A 22,905-nucleotide genomic window follows, 5' to 3' on the forward strand; every position below is an offset into this window, starting at 1 on the left:
AGGGTGGCCCAGCACTGTGGGAGCCCCACATGTATGAGTGAGCACCAGCCAGTTGTACTCGACAGGAACAGGGTTCAGAGCCTGGCTCTGCACCAACCAGCCTCATGACAGCAGCTTCTTACCCCTCTGGGAGTGACAGCAGTAATCACTGCCCTACTCAGAGGACTGCTCCAAAGCTCAAGTAAGAGCAAATTATCAAGAAAGAGTTCCAAGTCAAATTGACAACCAGTATGGGTTTTTAATTTTTCATTAAACTTAATACATTAAAACAGCTTTTAATGCATTTTAAAAATGTGAAACACCTGCCCAGGGCCCAATTCTGTCTAGTCAATGTTAAAGTAAAATCAAACTCAGACAAGCAGCCGTGTAGCCGGGAGGAAGGCACTCCAGAGACAGAAGTCCATACCTAATTTCTCTGCTATTTCTTTTGCGAGCTTGCCTTTTCCAGAACATATATTGCCATCTACAGTTATCACTTTGCTGTGTTCTGTGAATCTTTTGGTTGTTCTTTCACCAAGTATGTAGGCCAAAGGGCCATACCGTAGTTTGCACTGTACACTTGTATGAATTCCTCCCTGAAAAACACAACAGCATCTGGTTACTGCGGGAAACAGCAGCTATTAGGTAAAAACGCCAAGAAGACCCTTGGTGATAAAAATGCCAACATCTACATTTTAATTATCTATTGTTTAATTACCAGTCTCCCTACTCCACCCCAGTGTAATTTCATAAGGATGGGGGGACTGCCTGTTTTGTTCACTGCTAAATCCTCAGGGCCTAGAACAGTGTACCTGGAACAAAATATGCATACCATGTTCGATAGAAGTTGGATGGATGGACGGATGCATGCATGGATGGATGGAAGGAAGAAAGGCAGGGAGGAAGGAAAGGGAAGATAGAGAAGAAGGGAATGGAGCTTTTTTGTAGGCCAGACTTCTGTCCTGAGCTCTGGACCAGGTTACCTGTCTTTAAACAGCTCCATCTAGTGGTCCTGAAAATACCTGAAAGTTAATAGGCTTAAAACTGAAATTTAACATACATACCCTAACCCCTCAATCTGCTCTCCCTCCCAAGCTCCCTATCTGCAATCTACCAAGCAAATCCAAGCACACATGGGAATCACCTTGGATATCCTCAACCTTCCTCCAACCCTATCATCACTCACAAAATCCTACTGATAATTCTGAAACCTCTCTGGAGCCAACTGTCTCCTCCCTATCCCCACCGCAATGATTTTGCAGACATCTTCACGCCTCTCGTCTATGGTGCAATACCTGCCTCATGTCCTATCTCCAATAAATCCAGTCTATTCTCCACTCAAAGGCCAAATGGTCTATCCCCACCAACACACACACAAAGCACACACACATCAAGGAAGAAACACAATCAAAAGGCAAGCAACACTATATATATGTGTATATATATGTATATGTATATATATATACATATATATATATATATAGTATATATAAAGGTTGTATGGACCAGCGAGGACTATTGAAATAAGGAAAAACAGGAATGCACAGCTTATTTTGAAAGTATTAAAAATAGCCAAAAACCATTTGACAAAATGCTCACTCACCTATTTAATCATTCAACAAGTACTTATTAAGAGCCTACACAATGCAAAGCATGTTTTCTAGACAACGTAGATATGGAAATGAGCCAAAGGATTCAACGGGACAACAAAACAAAAAAGTAATAACAGTTGAGCTCTGAACAATGCAGGAGCTGGGGTGTTGACCTCCCCATGCACTTGAAAATTCACGTACAACTTTTGACTCCCCCAAACCTTTACTAATACCCTACTGTTGACAGGAAGCCTTACTGATAACACAGTCAATTAACACATATTTTGTATGTTATATGTATTATACACTGTTTTCTTAAAATAAAGTAAGCTAGAGAAAACATTCAGAAAATCATAAAGAGAAAATACATTTACAATACTGTACCTATCCAAAAAAAAAACAGCAAAGAAGTGGACCCATATGTTCAAATTTGTGTTGCTCAGGCATCCACCATACACAGTATATTAAATAATCACTGTGGAGGGCAGCACCGTGTATGGGACGGGCCGTAGGCTATATTGGGAGGCCAAGGAGCCTTTGAAGGAAGAGTGACATTTGAACCAAGATTGGAAAGTGCCAAGGGAACTGGTCAAGTGGACATCTGGAAGAGGGTCTTTCAGGCAGAGGAAACAGTAAGCACAAAAGTCCAAGGGCAAGAGCACTGCAAGATTAGCAAGTCCAGTGAAACTTATGCCAAGTGGACTAGGGAACAGCACATTAAGGGCATATGGGGATGTTAATCTTATCATACCCTGCATCCTAGAAATTAACCACTCTCTCCTCCAGGCTACCTAACAAGCCATGTGCAAACTGCTTCCCTGTGTGGCCATGGCTTGATCATAGCACAGATGAGGCACAAAGCAGGTGCACAGTAATGTGTGATCAAGCCATCGGCCATTTACTGACTGAAATCTTTAGAAAGTGCTTTTTTATAGAGTTATGGTACAATTCTCTACAATTTCCCATCCTTGGTCCTGTTTACTGCTCTCTAGAATCACACAGAATAGTAGATCTTTCACGACACATCTCCAATTCCTTTTATTATTTAAGTAACAAGGCGTATTCCCTTTCAATCTTCCTCCTTTTTCTTTGGACTTACTGAAGTTCATCTACATCCCCTGTAGAGGGTACCAGGAAGTGAACAAACTGTTACAAGGGGGTCTGTCCAATACTCACATTGCAGCAGAGTAGCACCCCCTTAATTCTGGGTCCCTCACTTCCACTGACACTGAATATTAAAAAGGTGACCACTTGTCTATTTCTTCTCTTTGGTGGCCTGAGTCATCTCCTGAAAACACATATATAGCTTTTTAGCAAGACTATTACACTGTTCTATTCACAATCCTTTGATGAGAATCTTTAGCAGGGAGATCAAGCAAGTCCCTTTATGATCAATCTGACACGGATGCAGTGGGAGGCATTAGCAAGGAAAGAAGCGATTCTACAACCGCGGTTATAAAATAAAGTTTCCTAAGGTTTCCGGCCTCAGTTCTTTTGCTTCTTGTGTTCCCTCTGCGTTGATGTTACCCTGCCGGTGGTCTACCTTGGGAAGTCCCCTAAGCCTTTCTGATCTAACCGAAACGCCTTCTCTTCGGGTTTTGCTCCACGTCACATTCCCGCGGTGCCTAGCAAGGGCTGAACTCTAAGTGGGCTTGACAGCGCCACTAGGATCGTCCGTGGATAAACACCACCCAGGCTCCCCCGGCTCCCCCACACCTGCTCGTGCGTCCGGCGCGTAACTGCACCGAGGCACCTGCAAGAGGACCTCCCACACCAAGGCAGCCGGGCGGCCGATTCACCACGGTCCCCAGCGTCCTGCCTGGAGAAGCTCCCGGCCCCTATGATCTCTGCCGCGACTCAGGACCAAAAACGCTGGGGGCAAGGGGAGCTCCCCGGAGTGACCCCGGGAGCCGCTGCCCAGAGGCCCGGGTAGAGGAAGGGTCCACGCCGGGAGGGCAGGCCAGCACCACCCGCCGCCCGCCCGCCTGCTCCCCGCTCGCCGCCTCACCACGCGGTGGGCGGCCGCCGCCAGGCCCCGAGCCGACGCAGACGCAGGGACTACTCTCAGCAACCTCAAGGCCATCGCTCCTCTGTCGGGACCGGCTCAAGGACCTGAGGGGACGCGGTCGCGACGGGGTCCTCTTCCGCGCCCGGCGCGCCGCTGTGACGTCACGGCCGAGGTGCCCGAGCGGCGCCTGTCGGGAGCTTCCGGGCAGTGAGCGCAGGCGCTGAGAGCAGCTGGTCTGGGCTCAGGGCCGCTGGCCGCTTGGTCTGTCTCTCGGTCCGCCCGGGCCTCTCAGGGTCCGTCGCGGAGCCGACACCGCCCGCGGGCGGGCAGCTACTGCACCCGGGACACCCCCTGCCCTCCCACATCCCCCGGGTGGGCAGGTGCAGACCTGAAGATCAGCGAGACGTCTCCGTAGCCCGATGCCAGTCCGAGCCCGGAGGGCAGCTCCGGGCGGGGCAGGGAGAGGAGCCGCCGCGACGGTGGACACGGCCTCTCCGCCCCAGGGCGCTAGGCAGGGGTCCCCGTCTTCCCGGCCGCGTGACGACGGGCCCCAGGCCTGGTAGGGCGTTAACACCTCGGAGGCGTCTGGACGCACACGCGCCGTGGGTTCTCCGTCACCGCAGTCCTCCAGGACTTTAACGCGGGTTTTTTTTTTTCCTACTAGTCTGCCGTTGGGAAGGGTTTTAGCATCTCACCGAGTCGGGCTCACGGTTCTTAACTCCCGAAGTTTTCTGTCGTTTAACTTCGTTTGGTTCTCAGCTTTTCGGAATGACCGTGGAATTGTACGGTAGGGTGGGAATGCGGTTCTGGAAAGTAGGTCTTTGAGCGGATATTTCTCTCATTAGAAAATTCCTGCCGGTCCGAAATGCAGAGTCCTAGTCCGCGGAGCCAGAGCGACGTAGAAGATCTGGGATGGGTCCTGAACTGCGATGGAAATGGTCCTCACTGAAAGAAACACTGTTCTAAACCCTTCGTTCCTGGAGAGCAGGGGCCCCGTTCACGTCCTGCCCCACCGTGTCCCCAAGCAAAGCAAGCAGATGTGACCAGGGAGCCCTAAGTCCTCTAGCCCCCGTGGGGTCACCACCTACCCAAGGCCTCCCTCCACATCCCATGTGTCTGGGGTCAGAATTCAGGGAAGGGCTCCCTGTCCTCTTACGTTGCTTTGTTATCTGTCCCACTCACATACTGCCTCTGGTGCTCCTGTTTTCTTTCCCAGCTGTACCCCGGATGAAGACCCATCCTTTATGTTCTTACCCAAGGTTAAGTCCTTGTGTGAGCAACAGGTCCTGAAGGCAGAGTGAGACAGGGATGGAGGCCACAGTCATAATCCCTGCCAGGTGAGGCACGGCCAGTCATCTCAGGCCCTCTCCACCAGCTGTTTTGGGAGCTGCCTCCCTGTTCCAGACCTGGGCTCCTCTCCTCCCCGGTACCTCCTCCAGGGATGGATCCTGAGACAGAACAACAGGGGACAGAGTCCATGGGGCCCAGCTCTGAACACTAACATTCATGATGAATATTGAAGTAAAGGATATTCTGTATAATGCTTCCCAACTACTTTTTGTAAACCGACATTTATTTAAAGACATGAATCTTATAACTAGAGTAAATTAAGCTCTTGGTACACAGAAATAGATAATATGTTTCAACTGTTCCTCCTTGTGAGACCATTCATAAACACTCTGTTAGGGCACCTCCATAGCCAGCTCCCACCAATACTGTCATTCCTGTCCAGAAACACTGGAGAAGGAAGTTGTGAGCTTGGGAAATTCACGTCCAAATGAACTTCATTTATAAATATCCTCCAAGTTACACTTCTGTCCAGCTGCAGTTTGAATGATTGTATAATCACTATAATGGTGAAACCAAATGAGAGAAAATTCAGTATCGGTTCATAAGAAAAAGTTGATGTTTCTGGATTGATAGGAGATACTTGCTCAATCCTGAGATCACATGACTTGTGAGACTTTACTAATAAAATTCGTTTATGTTGTGTACACCTGTAGAGCACTAGCCCCCAAATCCTAACCTGTCAAGTCTCCATCTGAGATACTGTGTAACACCTGGCGGTCAGCACCGACCCACCATGTAAGGCATGTGATGGAAACCTCACTGGACCCAGGCAGTTCTGTGCAAGCATCGGCTGCAGGTACAGCCTGATCTAGATCTTGAGCATATTCTCCCCATGTCATCTCTGACTTCTGCTTCCCTGAGAACTTGGGTCCCCCACAAAACCCCGTGCACGGATGTTTGTGGCAGCTGTATTATGATAAGGAGACACTGGAGTCAGGCGGGATGTCCTTCAGAGGGCGGGTGGCGAGCAGACTGACAGGTGCACACCATGGAGCGTGGACAACACTGAAGGGGGAAAGAAGAACAAACAGGACCCGCACTACATGGAGAATGACTTCGGAGATGGTGTGACTCCATTTACACAACATCTTGAAATGCCATTTTGGAGACAGAGGACAGGTTAGTTGCTGCAGGGGTTAGCAATGGGGGTAGGTTTGCAGTCAGTGGGAGGAAGGTGGTGTGTATAAAAGACCAGCTCAAGGAATCCACGTAGTGGTGGGTGGGGTGGTGTCTTGAGTGTGGTGGTGGACCCAAAACCTGCACAGATGAAAGTGTTCTCTAAAACAGCACACACACCGAGGCCAACACAAGTACGGGAAATGCGGGAAGCCTGAACAAAGTGGGTGGACAGAATCAGCATCCACATCCTTGTGTAACCTTAGTTACGCAAGTGTGATCATTGGGAGAAATGGGGCAAACTTCACAAAGGATCTCTCTTATTTCTTACAACTGCATGTGAATATGCAATTATCTCAGGAAAGTCTTTGATTAAAGACGGTGGTATTTACATGGAGCTTTTCTCTTCTGTCCCATCATCATCTGTGTGTGTCTCAACAATACCCCAGATTGATGACTATCTATAGAGTAGTCTCAGCATCAATAGGCTAATTCCCCCAACTTTATTCTCCTTCAAAATTGGTTTAGCTGTTCTACTTCTTTTGCCTCTTCGTGTAAATTTTAGGATCATCTTCTCTGCATGTACGGAAACTCTTGCTGCGATTTTGGCAGTAATTGTGTTAAACCTGTGTATCAGTTTGGTGAGCATTAGCCCCTTTGCTGTGCTGACTCCTCCCACCCATGCGCAGCAGACACCCCCCCCATTTCTTTGCTCCCTAACTCCTGCCACCAGCATGGAGGTTCTCAGTTTTGTTAGATCTACACGTAAGTACTTAAAAACCGTTTAGTCCTTTCAAATGATCATGTTATCTGTAGAAAAGAGCGGCTTTATTTCCTTCTTTCCAGCCCACATGCCCTTCACTTCTTTTCCCGTCTGGAACTTCCGGTTCTGTGATGGACGGTGGTGGCAAGAGCTGACCTCCTTGCCTTCTTAGAGACAAACACTCAGGTTTCAGTGAAGTGTGATGCTAACTCCAGGAAATTTGTAAATGTGCTTTAGGAAGTTGGAGAAGCTCCCTCCATTCTTCGCTTCCTGAGAATTTTTACCATGAAAGACATTAGACTCTCTTAAGCAGTTTCCCCACATCTATTGATAGAAGCATGTGACTTTCCTGTTAATATGGTGGATCTCAGTGACTGGTTTTTGAACACTGAACCAGCCTTGTATCCCTGGACTAACCCCCATGGTCATACTGTGTCATGATTTTTGTATATTGCTGAGTCCTATTTGCAAATATTAAAGAATTTTTCATGTATATTCATGAGAGAGATGGGCTGTAGTTTTCACTTTGGACCATCTTTAAGGTCACGCTATCAGAATAATACTGAATTCATAACATTACCTGGGAAGTGTTCCTCTTTAACTTTCTCCAACCACTTCCTGTCATTGGACTCCTGACTGCCCCCTTTGCCAGTGATGCTGGGCTCAGCCTGTGGCATTGGGGGGACTGTCCACACAGAGGAAGAAAGAGTCCCTGGGATGGGACTCCTGCACCCAGCACAGCTGTGCTTTTCCCCTTGTAAAGGGGGAAACAAAGACATTCTGAGGAGAAGGAACACTGAGGGACGTTTCCAGGAGAAACTACCCCTTATGCGTGGTTACAGGAGTTTCCAAAGCAGAGAAGATGTAGTGAGAGGACCCTGGGGAATTCTGAACGAAGGGAGAACTGTGGCGGGGGCATGAACAGAATAGACCTTCCTTCGTGAGCTGCTCAGATCACATCGGATGGCTGAAGCATGTCTAATGTATGTGGAGGAGGCAGAACAATAACACTGAGAAAGTAGGGAGGGTCCAAGGATGTCAATGAAGGTTGACTATTAGCCCGAAGTGGTAAAGCAGCGAAGACAGGTTGTGATTGAGCAACCGTGAATGAAAGAGACCACGCCATACAGAATGGCACTGCCCAAACACCACCTCCTACGCAAGTTGAATTATTATTATGACTCTATAACTAAATCAAGATGGATCTCTAAAAAATGTAAAGGTTTCCAACCAGAAGGTAAGAGGAAAGAAGCAGACGAAAGAAATACAAAGGAAAACAGATGTAAGCCCTAACAATTATTTGATAACCTGGATTACCCAAATTGAACTTGTTATTTTAAAATCTGCCCACCCCCCTCAAAAAAGAAATTTCCAGCCCAGATGATTTCACTGGGGAATTTTGCCAAACACTTAAAGATTTAACTCTATACAGTCTCCTCTGAAAAATAGAAGAAGAGAGAATGTCCCCAAGCCTATTTTATGGTTCCCAGACAGACAAAGATAGCACCAAAAAAATGGAAAGAACATTATAGACCAATTTATCTCGTGAACTTAGGCACAAAAATTCTCCACGAAACATTAACAGATTGAAACCAGCAATGAATAGAAAATGAAGACCACACTACTGCCAAATGGAATTTGTTTAAAGGTTGCAAGTCTGACTTGATATTCAAAAGTCAGTCACTGCAATCCACCTTAACAGGTTAAGAAGAAGAATCAGGGATCAGAACACCTGCAGTAGAAAAAACATTTGACAAACCACAACGCTCATTCACTTAAAAACAAAACAAGCCCTGACAAGCAGGGAATAGAGGGGTAGCTGCTTCAACTTGGTAAAGGACGTCTGCAAAGAGCCCACGGCTGATGTCACACTGCACGGTGAAAGTGTGATGCTTCCCTTCTAACCCTTATATGAGAGGAGACAGCAAAGATAACCACTGTCCCTGCTCTCGTTCAACAGAGCCTTGGAATCCTGAACAGTACAGTAAGGCAGGAATAAAAAGCATATGAAAGGAAGAAATTAGACTGCCTTTATTCATAGAATACATGACTGACTATGTAGAAAATCCAAAACTATATACCCAGAAAAGCCCCTAGAACTAATAAATGAGGTCTGTGGGCTTGCAGGTTACAAGGTCAACACACAAAAATCTAAGATGCATTTCTGTATACTGCCAACAAGAAGAGGAGGCTGAAATTTAAAAATGAAATACTACTTATGATTGCTCCAGAAAAAAATGTAATAGGTATAATCCAGTAAAGCACGTATGGGGTCTGTATGCTGGAGACCACAGACCACTGGGGAAAGAAGTCAGAGGAAATCATCAATCAGCGGAGAGACTTGCTGTGTCCCTGGGTTGGAGGACTTGGCAGAACAATAATGCCAGTTCTCAAAATGATCTGTAGGTTTAATGCAGTTCTTGTCAAAACTCCATCAGATTCTTTGTACACATGAACAGGCTTATTATAAAATTTATAAGGAAACGTACAGGCCCTAGAATGGCCATAGTTATTTTGAAAAAGAAGAATAAAGTAGGGGAACCACTCATCCTTGCAATGTTAAGAATTTATCAGGTAGCTACCTTTCTCAAGCCTGCACAGTCCTGGTGGGATGGACAGACACATAGATCCATGGAACAGAATAGAGGACCAGAAACAAACTAACACAAACATCCTCCACTGATGTTTTACAAAGGTACAAACGTGATTCAGTAAAGGAAGGACAACTTCTTGCACACTGGTATTGCAGAAACTGGACATCCAAGGGCACACACACACAAATTAACCTTGATGTGACCTTCACACCACATGCAAAAACTAACTCAAAATAGATTATGGACCTAAATGTAAATGTAAAACTCTACAGCTTTCAGAAAACAGCTTCCAGCACCTGGGATGAAGGAAAGAATTCTTGGACTTGACATCAAGAGCATGATACACAGAAGGGGGAACTCAGCAAAACTTAAATGTTTGCTCCATCAGGGAGGGACCTTACACAAATGGAAAGGCAGACATCAGATGGGGAGAAAAGGTGTGAAATTTGACAAAGGGCTCGCATCTGGAATATGGAAAGAACTCTCAAAACTAAACGTTCATTAAAAATCCACTTAGAAAACTTAAAAATCCACTTAGAAAACAGGAGGCTTGGCTGAATGGCTCAGGCAGCTCTGTGCCCAACTGTTGATTTTGGCTCAGGTCGTGATCTCAGGGTCCTGTGATCAAGCCCTACATCGGCTTCCCACTGGCTTGGAGTCTGCTTGAGATTCTCTTTCTCCCTCTGCCCCTCCCCTCCCTCTTGCACTCGCTCTCTCTTTCTTTCTCTCTCTCAAATAAATAAATCTTAAAGAAAACAGGGTAGAGATGTGAACGGACTTCTCTGGCAGGGACGGGCAGGTGGCCAGTAAGCACAGGAAGGAGGCTCAACATCATTGTTAGAGGGATGCAGATTAAACTACAACGAGGTGCCACTGCACACTTTCCAGAAAGGCTGAGGGAGATGTGGTGATGACACTGATGGGGCAAGATGCCAAGGGAACCACTCACTCACTCGCTGCTGGCGGGAGCAGAGAACAGCACAGCCTCTCTGCCCAAGGGCTGGTGGTTCCCTTTAGCATTGCAAGTGAGCTGTAACACAACAGTGATGCCGGTGAGCACCTGGTCTCCTGGGCGCTTACCCAGAGACATGAAAACTTGGCTTCACGGAGAAACCTGGACTGAGTGTTGCCTGCACAGTCATGCCTCACAGCTGGCAGCTGGGAGCACTCCCACCCCGCCTGTCCTTCAACAGGTGAACGGCTCAGCCCTGGTACAGAACTTGTGGTGGCAACAAAAAAATAGATTGTTGACACACCACAGCCTGGATGGACCCCGAGAGGATGCCTTTGAATGGAAAGAACCAATATCAAAAGATTGCGGTCAAGTGTGAGTCCTGAGGGGATGGAACATTCCACATGCCCTAAAAGTTCTATTCCCAAAACTACGCAAGTGGTAAACTACAGAGTCACATGTGTGTCCACACGCGCGCATTCACAGATGACTGCATGTATAACGGGTGGGATGGGAATCTGTTGTGCGGATTGCCTTGAAGTCAGTTGTCTGGTCTTGATGCCAAGCTCATCATGTAGGATGGTGTCATGGGGGAAGGCTGGGCAAAGCACACAGAGAGCCTCCCTCCATATTTTTCTACAATATCCTGTAAATCTAATTATTCCAAAAAAGAAAGTTTAAAGATTTTGTTCTATGGACCAGCAACAAAGGAACAGAGGTAATTTTTTTTAATTTAAGAAATAAAAATTTAAACAGAAAAGTTACCATTTATGTTAGTTAAAAAAAAAAAAACCAAACTCAAGAATATGCCAAAAAATGTGAAAGATCAATAAGCTGGAAATCATGAAACAGAATTGAGAAGTTGAAGGAGCTGTGAATGAATATAGGCGTGTGTCTTGCTCTTAGATTAAGAGTCTCAAAATTATAAAGATGACAGTTCTTTCCAGATTGATCTATAGGTTCATTACAATCCCAATTTAAAAAAACCCAACAATTTTTTCTTGTGTTGAAATTAACAAGCTGATTCTCACATTTATATCCCCCAACACCCATTTGGGAAGGGCTAAGAATAACCAAGGCAATCTTGAAAAACAAGAACAAGGATGGAGGATTTAATACCAGATGTCAGTATATAAAAAAGCCATAGTAACTACAACAGCACAGCACTGGGGCGGGAGCTGACACACAGACAAATGGAATGGAATGAAGAGTCTGAAAAGAGGAGGATGGGTGGATAGATAGAAATTTGGTTTACAAAAAGGGCGACGTTGCAGCGGGCAAGACATGGTCATATCAATATACGATGGGTGCAGGTCAATTTGATATCCACATAGAAAAGGATAAACTTTAACCCGTACCACATACCCTAAAAAAAAAAAAGTCAGTTTCAGATGGGTTGTAAATCTAAACATGAAAGATAAAACAATAAAGCTTCTAGAATTAAATAGAATGTCTTTATGGCTTGGAATAGACAAGCCCTTCTTTTTTTTTTTTTAAGATTTTATTTATTTATTTGACAGAGAGATCCCAAGTAGGTAGAAAGAGAGGGGGATGCAGGCTCCCAGCTGAGCAGAGAGCCTGATGTGGGGCTCAATCCCAGGACCCTGAGATCATGACCCAAGCCGAAGGCAGAGGCTTAACCCCTGAGCCACCCAGTTGCCTCTAGATGAGCCCTTCTTAAATGGAAAATAAACCAAATATAACGGGAGAAAGTGGACAGACTAGATGTCAGCATCAAGCAGTGCTCCTCATTGGAAGACACCCTTGGAGAGAAAAGGCAAGCCCAGGAACTAGGATATTTTTGCAGTAAATGCAACACAGAGGCATGCAAAAATGCCCACCTGGGGGCGCCTGGGTGGCTCAGTGGGTTAAATCCTCTGCCTTCCGCTCAGGTCATGTTCTCAGGGTCCTGGGATTGAGCCCTGCATCAGGCTCTCTGCTGAGCAGGGTGCCTGCTTCCCCCTCTCCCTCTGCCTGCCTCTCTGCCTACTTGTGATCTCTGCCTGTCAAATAAATAAATAAAACCTTTTTAAAAAACGCCCATTAAAAAATGTTAAAAAGAAACAGCGACTAGATCTGAGACCAGGGGACGCAGTGGTGATGGGCGCTTGAGAAGGCAAACACCCAGGACAGCAGACCCTAACGTCGCTGGGGCACTCAGCATTTGTCGCTGGGGGAACTACAAGGACACCAAATGTCGGGGCGGCTCTGGGCTGCCGGGACCCTCGCACACTGCTCGTGCGGGAGAAAAACCGGTGTACCTGCCTGGAAAACAGTTTGGCATTTCCTGCTAAAACTGCCCAAACACATACCTCCTTCAGCAGCAATTACTGGTGTCGCTTCTGTGAACCTTAGTCCACCCAGGCACACAGCTAGCAGTAGTGAATGTGCATTAGTGAAAACAAATGAGTCTGAGTGTTTACCGCGACGCTAACCGTAGTGATGATAGGCTCCGTCTCTAACACAGTCCACACAGTCAATGCATAGCACACTGTGATACATCGACACGGTGCAACATTATACACCATATGCATGAATCGTTGCTACATGAGGAACCATGAAGGAGTCACTCAAGCATCACACCGGATGAAAGAAACATAAAAGCATCTTCACAACTGCATCTATAAAAACCTCAAAATATACCCAAAGTGACCGCTGGCCTACGGGAAAACAAAAGCAAATAAAGGCTTATGATTTCTGTGTGTTTCTATAGTTTGCCAAGTTTCATTTGTAGATTTACTTTAAAAAAGCAGAAAGTGCAATAAAAGATAGCATTTTATCATCCTACCAATCAGATTTCCAAAAGTTTTGGTTGTCCTATTATGAAGACTGACCTAGCCCAAGAGCCTTTTTCAAGGCAGCCTTAAATTCTTTGTTCCGAAGACAGTAGATCAGTGGGTTGATGATTGGGGTGAGAACAGTGTAGACAGCAGAAATGAGCTTGTTGGAGCTCCAGGAATCAATGGCCTGGGGCCGGACATACATGAAGATCATGGCCGTGTAGAAGATGGTGACCACGGTGAGGTGGGAGGCACAAGTGGAGAAGGCCTTCCAGCGGCCAGTGGCAGAAGGGATGCGCAGGACAGCCACGGAGATGTGCCCATAGGAGAGCACGGTGGCCACGAGGGGAAACACCAGGATGATGAAGGCCAAGATGAAGTCCACCAGCTCTGCCGTCGAAAAGTCTGTGCAGGCCAGTTTGAGGATGGGGGAAATGTCACAGAAGAAGTGGTTCAGGACGTTGGAGCCACAGAACGTGGCACTGGAGATGAAGTACACCTTGATGGCAGAGATGGAGAAGCCGCTCACAAAGGAGAAGACCACCAGCTGCACACAGAGCCCCCAGGTCATGATGACCTGGTAGCGCAGAGGGTGGCAGATGGCCACGTAGCGATCGTAGGCCATGGAGGCCAGGAGCACACACTCAGTGCACACCAAGGAGCTGAAGAAGTACAGCTGGGTCATGCAGCCAATAAACGAGATGTGTTTCTGCTGCAGGAGGAAACCACCCAGCATCTTGGGGATGATGTCAGAGACGTACCAGATCTCCAGGGAAGACATGGAGCCCAGAAAATAGTACATGGGCCTGTGGAGGGAGGAGCTAGTCTGGACGGTGAGGATGATGGCCAAGTTCTCCACCAGCACGAAGAGGTAGGTGAGCAGGAAGAGGAGGAAGAGCACGTACTGCAGCCAAGGGGCCGTGGGGAAGCCCAGTAGGACAAATGCGCTGACCTTGGTGACATTCTCTCCCCTCATCCTTGTGTGCTGGGAGCCTGCAAAACACCGTCATTCCAGAGTGAGGGGCTGTGGGGCCTCGGGGGAGAAGGCCAAGCTCACCCTGCAGGAGAGTTTTGACCCAGAGATTGGACGCCTGACTCCATGAGCAGCAGAGGGAGCAGAAATTGTCCCCAAGTGAAGCTTTTCCCATCAGGAGTTTCCCAGTGCCTGTGGGGCAGGTCACACTAAGAATAGGGGCTCTGGGAATGCCCGCCACATCCTCCCCGACATATCCCATGATGGTCCTATTTTCCTACAAGCTGGAGGTCTCCTAAGATTCTAAAGACAATAAGCTCTCTGCAGCCAGCCTTGCTTGGGCCTTTTGGTGGTCATCTGGCAAGCTCTTTCTAAATCAGTGGATACTGACTCTTCTGCCTGGTTTCAGAGTTGATTTTGTAAGAGGAAGGGATAGCAGCGGGGCTCATGGGAGTGCGATATGCTGTCCCAGTTTGGCCAGACCCTGGACCCAGACACACTCACAGGGCTGGGGTTTTTGGGAGCAGCAGCAATCTCCCAGGCCAAGGAGGAAGAGCAGTCACATACCTATCTTTGTGTCATCTCAAAACCCCTGAAAATATGACAAAGGAGTAAAATGATAAAAACCCAGGGGCGCCTGGGTGGCTCAGCTGGTAAAGTGTCTGCCTTCAGCTCAGGTCGTGATCCTGGGGTCCTGGGACCGAGTCTGGAGACTGGTATGTATGGGGTTCCCCACAGAGCCTGCTTCTTCCTCTGCCCCTCCTCTGCTTGTGCGTGCTTGACCTCTCCCTCTCTCTCAAATAAATAAAAACAAATCTTTAAAAAAAGATAAAAAACCATAACATCAAAATATCAAAAGAGACCAGGAGGGGGGATATCAGCAAGGGAAGGACTTTGAACCAATTCTGGGGAAAAGAAAGCAGATGGCAGAAAGGTGGCTGGGGCAGCAAGATCAGAGAAGTCTACCATCAAAAAGGGGAATTACAGACCAATATCCCTGATGAACACAGATGTCAAAATATTCAACAAGATCCTAGCCAAGAGGACCCAACAATACATTAAAAGGATTATTCACCAAGACCAGGTGGAATTTATTCCCGGGGTGCAAGAGTGGTTCAACATTTGCAAATCAATCAACATGATAGGTCACATTAATAAAAGAAAAGACAAGAACCATATCATCCTCTCAATTGATGCAGAGAAAGCATTTGACAAAATACAGCATCCTTTCCTGATTAAAGCTATTCAAAGTACAGGGATAGTGGGAACATACCTCAATATCATAAAACCCATCTCTGAAAAGTCCACAGAAAATCTTATTCTCAATGGGGAAAAACTGGGAGCTTTTCCCTTAAGGTTAGGAACACGACAAGGATGCCCACTCTCACCATTTCTGTTCAACATAGTACTAGAAGTCCTAGCCTCAGCAATCAGACAACAAAAAGAAATAAAAGGCATTCAAATTGGCAAAGAAGAAGTCAAACTCTCTTTTAGCAGATGATATGGTATCTTATGTGGAAAACCCAAAAGGCTCTACCCCTAAGTTATTAGAATTCATACAGCAATTCAGGAACATGGCAGGATACAAAATCAATGCACAGAAACCAGTTGCATTTCTATACACTAACTATGTGATTGAAGAAAGAGAAATTAAGGAATCAATCCCATTTATAATAGCACCCAAAATCAAAAGATACCTAGAAATAAACCTAACCAAAGAGAGAGAGAGAGGATCTATACTCTAGAAACAACAGAACACTTACTAAAGACATTGAGGAAGACACAAAGAGGTGGAAAAACATTCCATGTTCATTGATTGGAAGAACAAATATTGTTAAAATGTCTATGCTGCCCAGAGCAATCTACACATTCAATGCAATCCCTATCAAAATATCATTGGCATTTTTTGCAGAGCAGGAACAAACAATCCTAAAACATTTATGGAACCAAAAAAGACCCCAAATCACCAGGGGAATATTGAAAAAGAAAACCAAAGCTGGAGACTTCACAACGCTTGACTTCAAGCTCTATTACAAAGCCATCATCATCAAGACAGTATGGTATTGGCACAAAAAGAGACACATAGACCAATGGAACAGAATAGAAACCCCAGTAATGGGCCCTCAACTCTATGGCCAACCAACTTTGACAAAGCAGGAAAGAACACCCCACGGAAAAAAGATAGTCTCTTCAATAAATGGTGCTGGGAAAACTGGACAGCCATAGGCAGAAGAATGAAACTAGACCATCCTCTTATACCACACACAAAGATAAACTCCAAATGGACAAAAGACCTAAAGAATCCACCAAAATCCTAGAGGAGAACACAGGCAATAACCTCTTTGACCTCAGCCACTGCAACTTATTTTAAGACACATCTCTAAAGGCAAGGGAAACAAAAGTCAAAATGAAATTTTGGGACTTCATCAAGATAAAAAGCTTTGTATGACAAAGGAAGCAGTCAACAAAGCTAAAAGGTAACCTACAGAATGGGAGAAGATATTTGCAAATGACATAGCAGATGAAGGGCTGGTATCCAAGATCTATAAAGAACTTCTCAAAAACAACACCCAAATAACAAATAATCCAGTCAAGAAATGGGCAAAAGACATGAACAGACACCTCTCCAAAGAAAACATACAAATGGCTAACAGACACATGAAAAAATGTTCATCATCACTAGCCATCAGGGAGATTAAAATCAAAACCACATGGAGATACCACCTTACACCAGTTAGAATGGCTAAAATTAACAAGACAGGAAACAACATGTGTTGGAGAGGATGTGGAGAAAGGCGAACCCTCTTACACTGTTGGTGCAGTGTAACCCTCTTATAAGTTGGTGCAGCCACTTTGGAAAACAGTGTGGAGATTCCTTGAGAAATTAAAAATAGAGCTTCCCTATGACCCTGCAATTGCACTATTGGGTATTTACCCCAAAGATACAGATGTAGTGAAAAGAAGGGCCACCTGTACCCCAATGTTCATAGCAGCAATGGTCACAGTCACCAAACTGTGGAAAGAACCAAGATGCCCTTCAACAGACAAATGGATAAAGAAGATATGGTCCATATATACAATGGAGGATTACACCTCCCTCAGAAAGGATGAATACCCAACTTCTGTACCAACATGGACAGGACTGGAGGATATTATGCTGAGTGAAATAAGTCAAGCAGAGAGAGACAACTATCATATGGTTTCATTCATATGTGGAACATAAGGAATAGCACAGAGGACCACAGGGGAAGGCAGGGAAAACTGAATGGGAAGAAATCAGAGAGGGAGACAAACCATGAGAGACTCTAGACTCTGGGAACCAAACTGAGGGTAACAGAGGGGAGGGGGGTGGGAGGATGGGGTAATAGGATGATAGACATTAAGGAGAGCCCGTGTTGGGATGAACCCTGGGTGTTATATGCAACTGATGAATTGTTGGCTGCTGCAACAAAAACTTATGATGTACTATATGCTGGCTAACTGAACATAATAAAAAGATAATAAATAAAATAAAGTAGTTTTAAAAATTTAAAAAATTTTAAAAAAGAGTGGAGAAGTCTAGAATGTTCTCAAGAGCTTGTATTTTCCCCAGCATGTGACAGGTGTGATGGGGGAGGGGATGAAAACAGGGCTCCTACATGCAATCTGCTTCCAGAACAGTCTAGTGGTTGCCCCTGTGCCACTCTCCTCATCCTGTGTGTGGGTCCCCAGAGCTGGCATTGATGGGACAAAGGGCCATGTCACCCTCATCACCCTCATCACCCCCATCACCGTCATCACTGACCAAGTATTTTAACATGAAACATGTCCTGTCATCGTCACTGAGGCCCTGGAAAACAAGGCCAACATCTTCATGTTCAAATGAAGTTAGAGCAAAATGTTTGCAGGCTTGCCCAACATTGTGGCAGCACCAGGACACAAACCCAGGCCCTCCAACTCCATGGCTGCAGCTCCTCCCACCAGATAATCCACAAGAGAGAAAACAAACCCATCTGGCTATGGCCAGAAATCTGGAGTTGTTAAGATGGGTAGACGGCCTTGCGGGCTGCCTTCTGACACAACTCTAATAGTCTATACTAACAAAGGTCACAAATGAAGAAAATATTTTTCAGCAGAACATGCAGACATGTAAGAAAGAAATGCTGGCTACGTACATTTGTCACATCTGTCTCGGAATACTGCGCCATCCCTGAGAAGGAACCCATCTCTCTACAGGAATGGAATGATTTCCAAGACACAGAGTTAGATTTTCTAGATATTCTTAGGAGTACATACAGCAGGTCTCTACTGGTGTACGTAAGGGCACATATGTGGGACGACTGTGTGTGACCATCCCACAGGGAACTCGGCACGGCCATCACCCTGGCTGGGAGGCAGGTGCTGGAACACAGTGGTGGACCAAGAGCTTTCTATGGTCTATTTTTGCTATATTTTCCATTTTGTTTCATGTAAGTGTATTATTTATCAAAAACAGTGATCCCTTCCTTATTTTTAAATTCTCAAACTCTCCTTTAAAAATAAGATGTTATGTGCTGGATTAAACATTCAGCAGGTAAACATTTCCCTAAACCACAGTTCACATCTGCACAGAAAACCCATGGACAGACTGGGTCACTGGGCATGTGCCTCTCACGTGGCAAGGCCCTTAAGTGTGGTATCGGGAATAATGACGCAGCAAGAATGTGTGATGAGAATCATAGCAAAAGCATCTGTCTTCCCAAAAGAGTAGAGAATTGAAAACACAGAAAAGAAAACCTGAAGGGGGTATAATAGAAATACAGCTGACCCTTGAGCAAGGTAGGGTGATGGGCACTGACCCCTGTGCAATCAAAAATCCACATTATAGCTTCTGCCTCCTTAAAAACTTGACCACAGATAGCCCACTGGTGACCGGGAGCTTTCCCGCCACCATCAACTGTCAATGAACATGCATTTTGTATGTCGTATGTATTATACACAGTATTCTCACAATATAGTCAGAGGAAAGAAAATGTGATCAAAAAAATCACACATACATACAGAACTGTAGTATCTTTATCGAAAAAATCCACATATAAGTGGACTGCTCAGTCCCATCCTGTGTTGTTCAAAGGTCAACTGTGTATTAATGGAATTATCAGGGCATGAATTAGTACAAATTATTAAGAATCTAGATAGCTGAATATGAGTCTAACAGATTCTTAGAGAAAAATGTGTAGGAAATACCTGTTCAGCACCTGGCGGGCGGATAGCCTTTCATAATGGTGGTAGTAATGGGAACAGGAGTTGAATTAATGAACTACAGCCAACCTACCCGCAATTGTGCAGGAGTGCTGTGGCTCAGGGGACATAAGGTGGGAATTTGACCCAAGTTCTCCAACTAGGAGAGCCTGGTGGAGGAAGCTGTATGACTCACGGAGAACTGTTTGTCACTGCAAATAAGCGGGACTTACAGGGGTGCTGGTGGCTGGCCCCAGGCTCAGGAGGTTGTAAAGGGGTAGGTCACCAGCGAGACCAATATTGGAACTTCAAGGAAAGAATGCTAAAGGCATCTAGACAGAATAAAATACATTTTATAAAATGGAATATCAGTGGAATTAGCTTTACTTTTCACCATATCTTTAGAGCCCATAAAACAACAGAGAAACCTTTACACACTTCTGGGATGGACATCTGGCCGATCCAGCAGAGGGATGAAGGCTGTCGACAAGAATACAGTGTCCAGACCCATTACATGAGATGCTCTCCACACAACCTATTCTGAACATGGGGCTGATCAGTGCTTCCTCCATGGGAAACTCAAACATCACAGCCGTCAGCTTCAGAAGGACAAGTCCCAGCCCAGGCTATTGGCACATGGAGAGGGATGAGGAGGAAAAGTGAACACAACCAACACAGCAATTCTTCAAGTGTTGTCACTATACTTAAAGAAGAAAATGGGAATGTCAGTTCTTGTGGCTCAAGAAGATAGATAATGCAAAATAATAATAATGAGAATTCAACGGGAAAAAAAGAAGACAGAAACTGGGTTTACAGACATCAGGGAAAGCCTGGGACATGCAATGATTATAATGAGGAAAATCTGTGTCTGTTGCCTCATTTCTCAGAGGAGGACATCAAACGGTTATGTCTTGTTCTTGGAGTTTATAATGAGAGTGACATCAATTCTTAACATTTTTCAAGTAAACAATAGTACCCAAAAGGATATGGACCCTATAAAGCCTGGAAGGACAACATGTAGAAGAATGTAGAAGTAAGGAAACATCAAGAGAGTGTGTAAATAAGGTGGGACAGTCACAGGAAAAGAAATGCATTGGCCACAACAATAAATGTAAACAGAATAAAATTTGGCAAAAGGAGAAGACTCTCAGCATGTGAGAGAGATCTACGACAATATGTGTCATTACAGAATATGTGTGGTCTGCAGAATGAAACACTCGGGGAGGGTGACATTACAGGCTTAGCTGGGTGTGTCAGACACACAATAAGAAAGCCTGATTTCAGAATTAATATTGGATCAGGTAACACTCAAGGCCTCAAATGGTCAGTCTACTTCCTGAACCTTCTGGTCCCTGGCACGACCTCCACCCAGTCCACAGTGGCTTCGCTGTGAAGAGAAGCAACCAGAAGGAAGGAGGCCACAGATAGACACACGTAGCTCAGGCCGTGACAAACCCCCATGGCAAGAATGGGTGAGGATGTGGAGTGTCAGAGTAACAGGACTTACAGGCTGATTGGAAGGCTATTAACTCAGTACCTTGAAAAAAGGGAAGTGCCCACAGAAAATCTGAAAAAATTCTCTGCCACAGCATAAAAAGTCTACCAGATTTCCAGAGTAGACATCACAGATCCCCCAATTTCTTAAAAGCGATGGAACAAAAAAATCTAAACCAGTTAACATCAGACTAAACACAACAGCTAAGCATGTGGAAAAGAAGACAGCTTCTGCTAATGAGTTCCCATTTCTGCAAGGAAATCAGAACCACAGTCACAGACTGGGTAGGACGTGACACAGCAACACTTATGTGTGACTTGACCAGATAGATGTCCATGCGTGGGTCTGTGCTTCTAAAGGCTTTTACTGTTTTGCCAGAAAGGAGGGAAAAATAAGTAAGTATTCCATTCAAAAAGTCAGAAAATGGGGGTGCCTGGGTGGCTCAGTGGGTTAAACCTCTGCCTTCAGCTCATGTCATGATCCCAGGGTCCTGGGATTGAGTCCCACATAGGGCTCTCTGCTAAGCGGGGAGGTTGCTTCCCCCTCTCTCTCTGCCTGCTGCTCTGCCTACTTGTGATCTCTCTTTCTGTCAAATAAATAAATAATTTTTTTTAAAGTCAGAAAATGTATTAAGCCAATCTGAGGACAAACAGAGGAAAGAAAAGGGAAAAAAATCTATTTTAATTAGGAAAAAGAATAGGATTTGTCTCTATTTGATCAATTTGCCTCTATGGATCAATAGAGGCAACAATGGGCTTAGAGGCAGCCTCAGAGTGGGGAGCAGTAACACAGACAAAGCCCAGCTCGTCCAACAAACATGAAAATAGGAAGCATGCAGGCATCATTTTAATGATGAAAGAAGGTACCAGCTACAGACAGAGATTCATCAAGGGATAGGAGAAGGCTCAGCAGCATCTATAAAGCACCTACTATGTGTCCTTGAGTGGCTGTCCTGCAGTGTCACTATCCATGAGCGTCTCCCTGTCCTGCAAGCAGCTCTGGAATGCAAAGCTCAGGGTCTGGGGCAGAGAGAAGACTTTCTGAGAGACTGACAAGTAGAAACAGAAAGCCCAGCGTCATCACGATAGAAATCTGGGGGTTGCTGGAGTCTTTGCAAAGGAACCCAGATGCTTCTTCCCCTGCCCGTAGCTCCCATTCCCCCGGGGCTGGCTTCCCCGTGCTCTCTAAACTATTACAGAGAAGGTGAAGTGCATCTCAGTGCAGATTCCTAACAGCACAGAAACCCTCAGGCACTGCACAAAAGGAAAGCTATATGCCAACCGCCCAGCTTGTTTCACTAGCAAATAGGGCAGTATATTAAAAAGGCATCTGTCACCCACCATCTTCATCTATTTCAGGGCTGCACAGAGAGCTCATGGTTAGCAAATCCATTCGAATGATCACAGTGACAGCCTAGCTGATGCTGAAAAGCTTTGACTGAAAACTATGCCAATGTTTTATACATTTGTCACCTGGGAGAAATCGCTTAGATTAATAGGATAAATAAACACTGCCTCAGCCCACAGCCTACAGCATCCCCAGAGCTGAATACAAATGTCCCTCCCATCCTGCTGAGATCAGTACGGAGACAGGTCCTTGTGAAAACATGCTGGGACCCACTACATAAGGGGGTAAAGAAATAGGCAAAATTCTCTCCAAAATTCGTTGTTTCTTGCCTTGTTAATTTTTGCCATTCTAATTGGTATAATGTGGAACCCTCTTGCACTGTTGGTGGGAATGCAAGCTAGTGCAGCCACTTTGGAAAAAAGTATGGAGGTTCCTCAAAAAGTTAAAAATAGAGCTACTGTATGACCCTGCAATTGCACTACTGGGTATTTACCCTGAAGATACAGATGTAGTGACAAGAAGGGGCACATGCACCCCCATGTTCATAGCAGCAACAGCCACAATCCCCAAACTGGAAGGAACCAAGATGCCCTTCAACAGATGAATGGATAAAAAAGATATGGTCCATATATACAATAGAATATTACTCAGCCATCAGAAAGGATGAATACCCAACTTTTGTATCAATATGGATGTGACTGGAGGAGATTATGCTGAGTGAAACAAGTCAAGCAGAGAAAGTCAATTATCATATGGT

General features: G+C 45.4%; 2 protein-coding genes across 2 annotated transcripts in view; both read right to left on the reverse strand.

Moving 5' to 3' along the window:
* The window catches only part of NDUFA10 (NADH:ubiquinone oxidoreductase subunit A10), a 51,121-nt gene extending 47,385 nt beyond the window's left edge, over positions 1-3,736 (reverse strand). The window contains exons 1-2 of the mRNA XM_032857652.1: positions 3,580-3,736; positions 407-575 (exon numbers count right to left, since the gene is read on the reverse strand). Coding sequence (XP_032713543.1) covers positions 407-575; positions 3,580-3,654 — 244 coding nt within the window. The 5' untranslated portion in view covers positions 3,655-3,736. The remainder of the gene's footprint in view (positions 1-406; positions 576-3,579) is intronic.
* Positions 3,737-13,174: 9,438 nt separating this feature from the next.
* LOC116867970 (olfactory receptor 6B2) lies at positions 13,175-14,110 on the reverse strand. The gene has a single exon (XM_032857980.1). It carries the CDS (start codon positions 14,108-14,110, stop codon positions 13,175-13,177), a length of 936 nt encoding a protein of 311 aa, XP_032713871.1.
* Between the last annotated feature and the right edge of the window lie 8,795 nt (positions 14,111-22,905).

The sequence above is a fragment of the Lontra canadensis genome, unplaced genomic scaffold (assembly GCF_010015895.1).
Source record: "Lontra canadensis isolate GAN:19392208 unplaced genomic scaffold, GSC_riverotter_1.0 scaffold13, whole genome shotgun sequence".
Classification (NCBI taxonomy): Eukaryota; Metazoa; Chordata; class Mammalia; order Carnivora; family Mustelidae; genus Lontra; species Lontra canadensis.

Bases quoted from the DNA above. Each gene is read 5' to 3' on its own strand.
- LOC116867970 (XM_032857980.1), bottom strand. From the start codon at position 14,110: ATGAGGGGAGAGAATGTCACCAAGGTCAGCGCATTTGTCCTACTGGGC.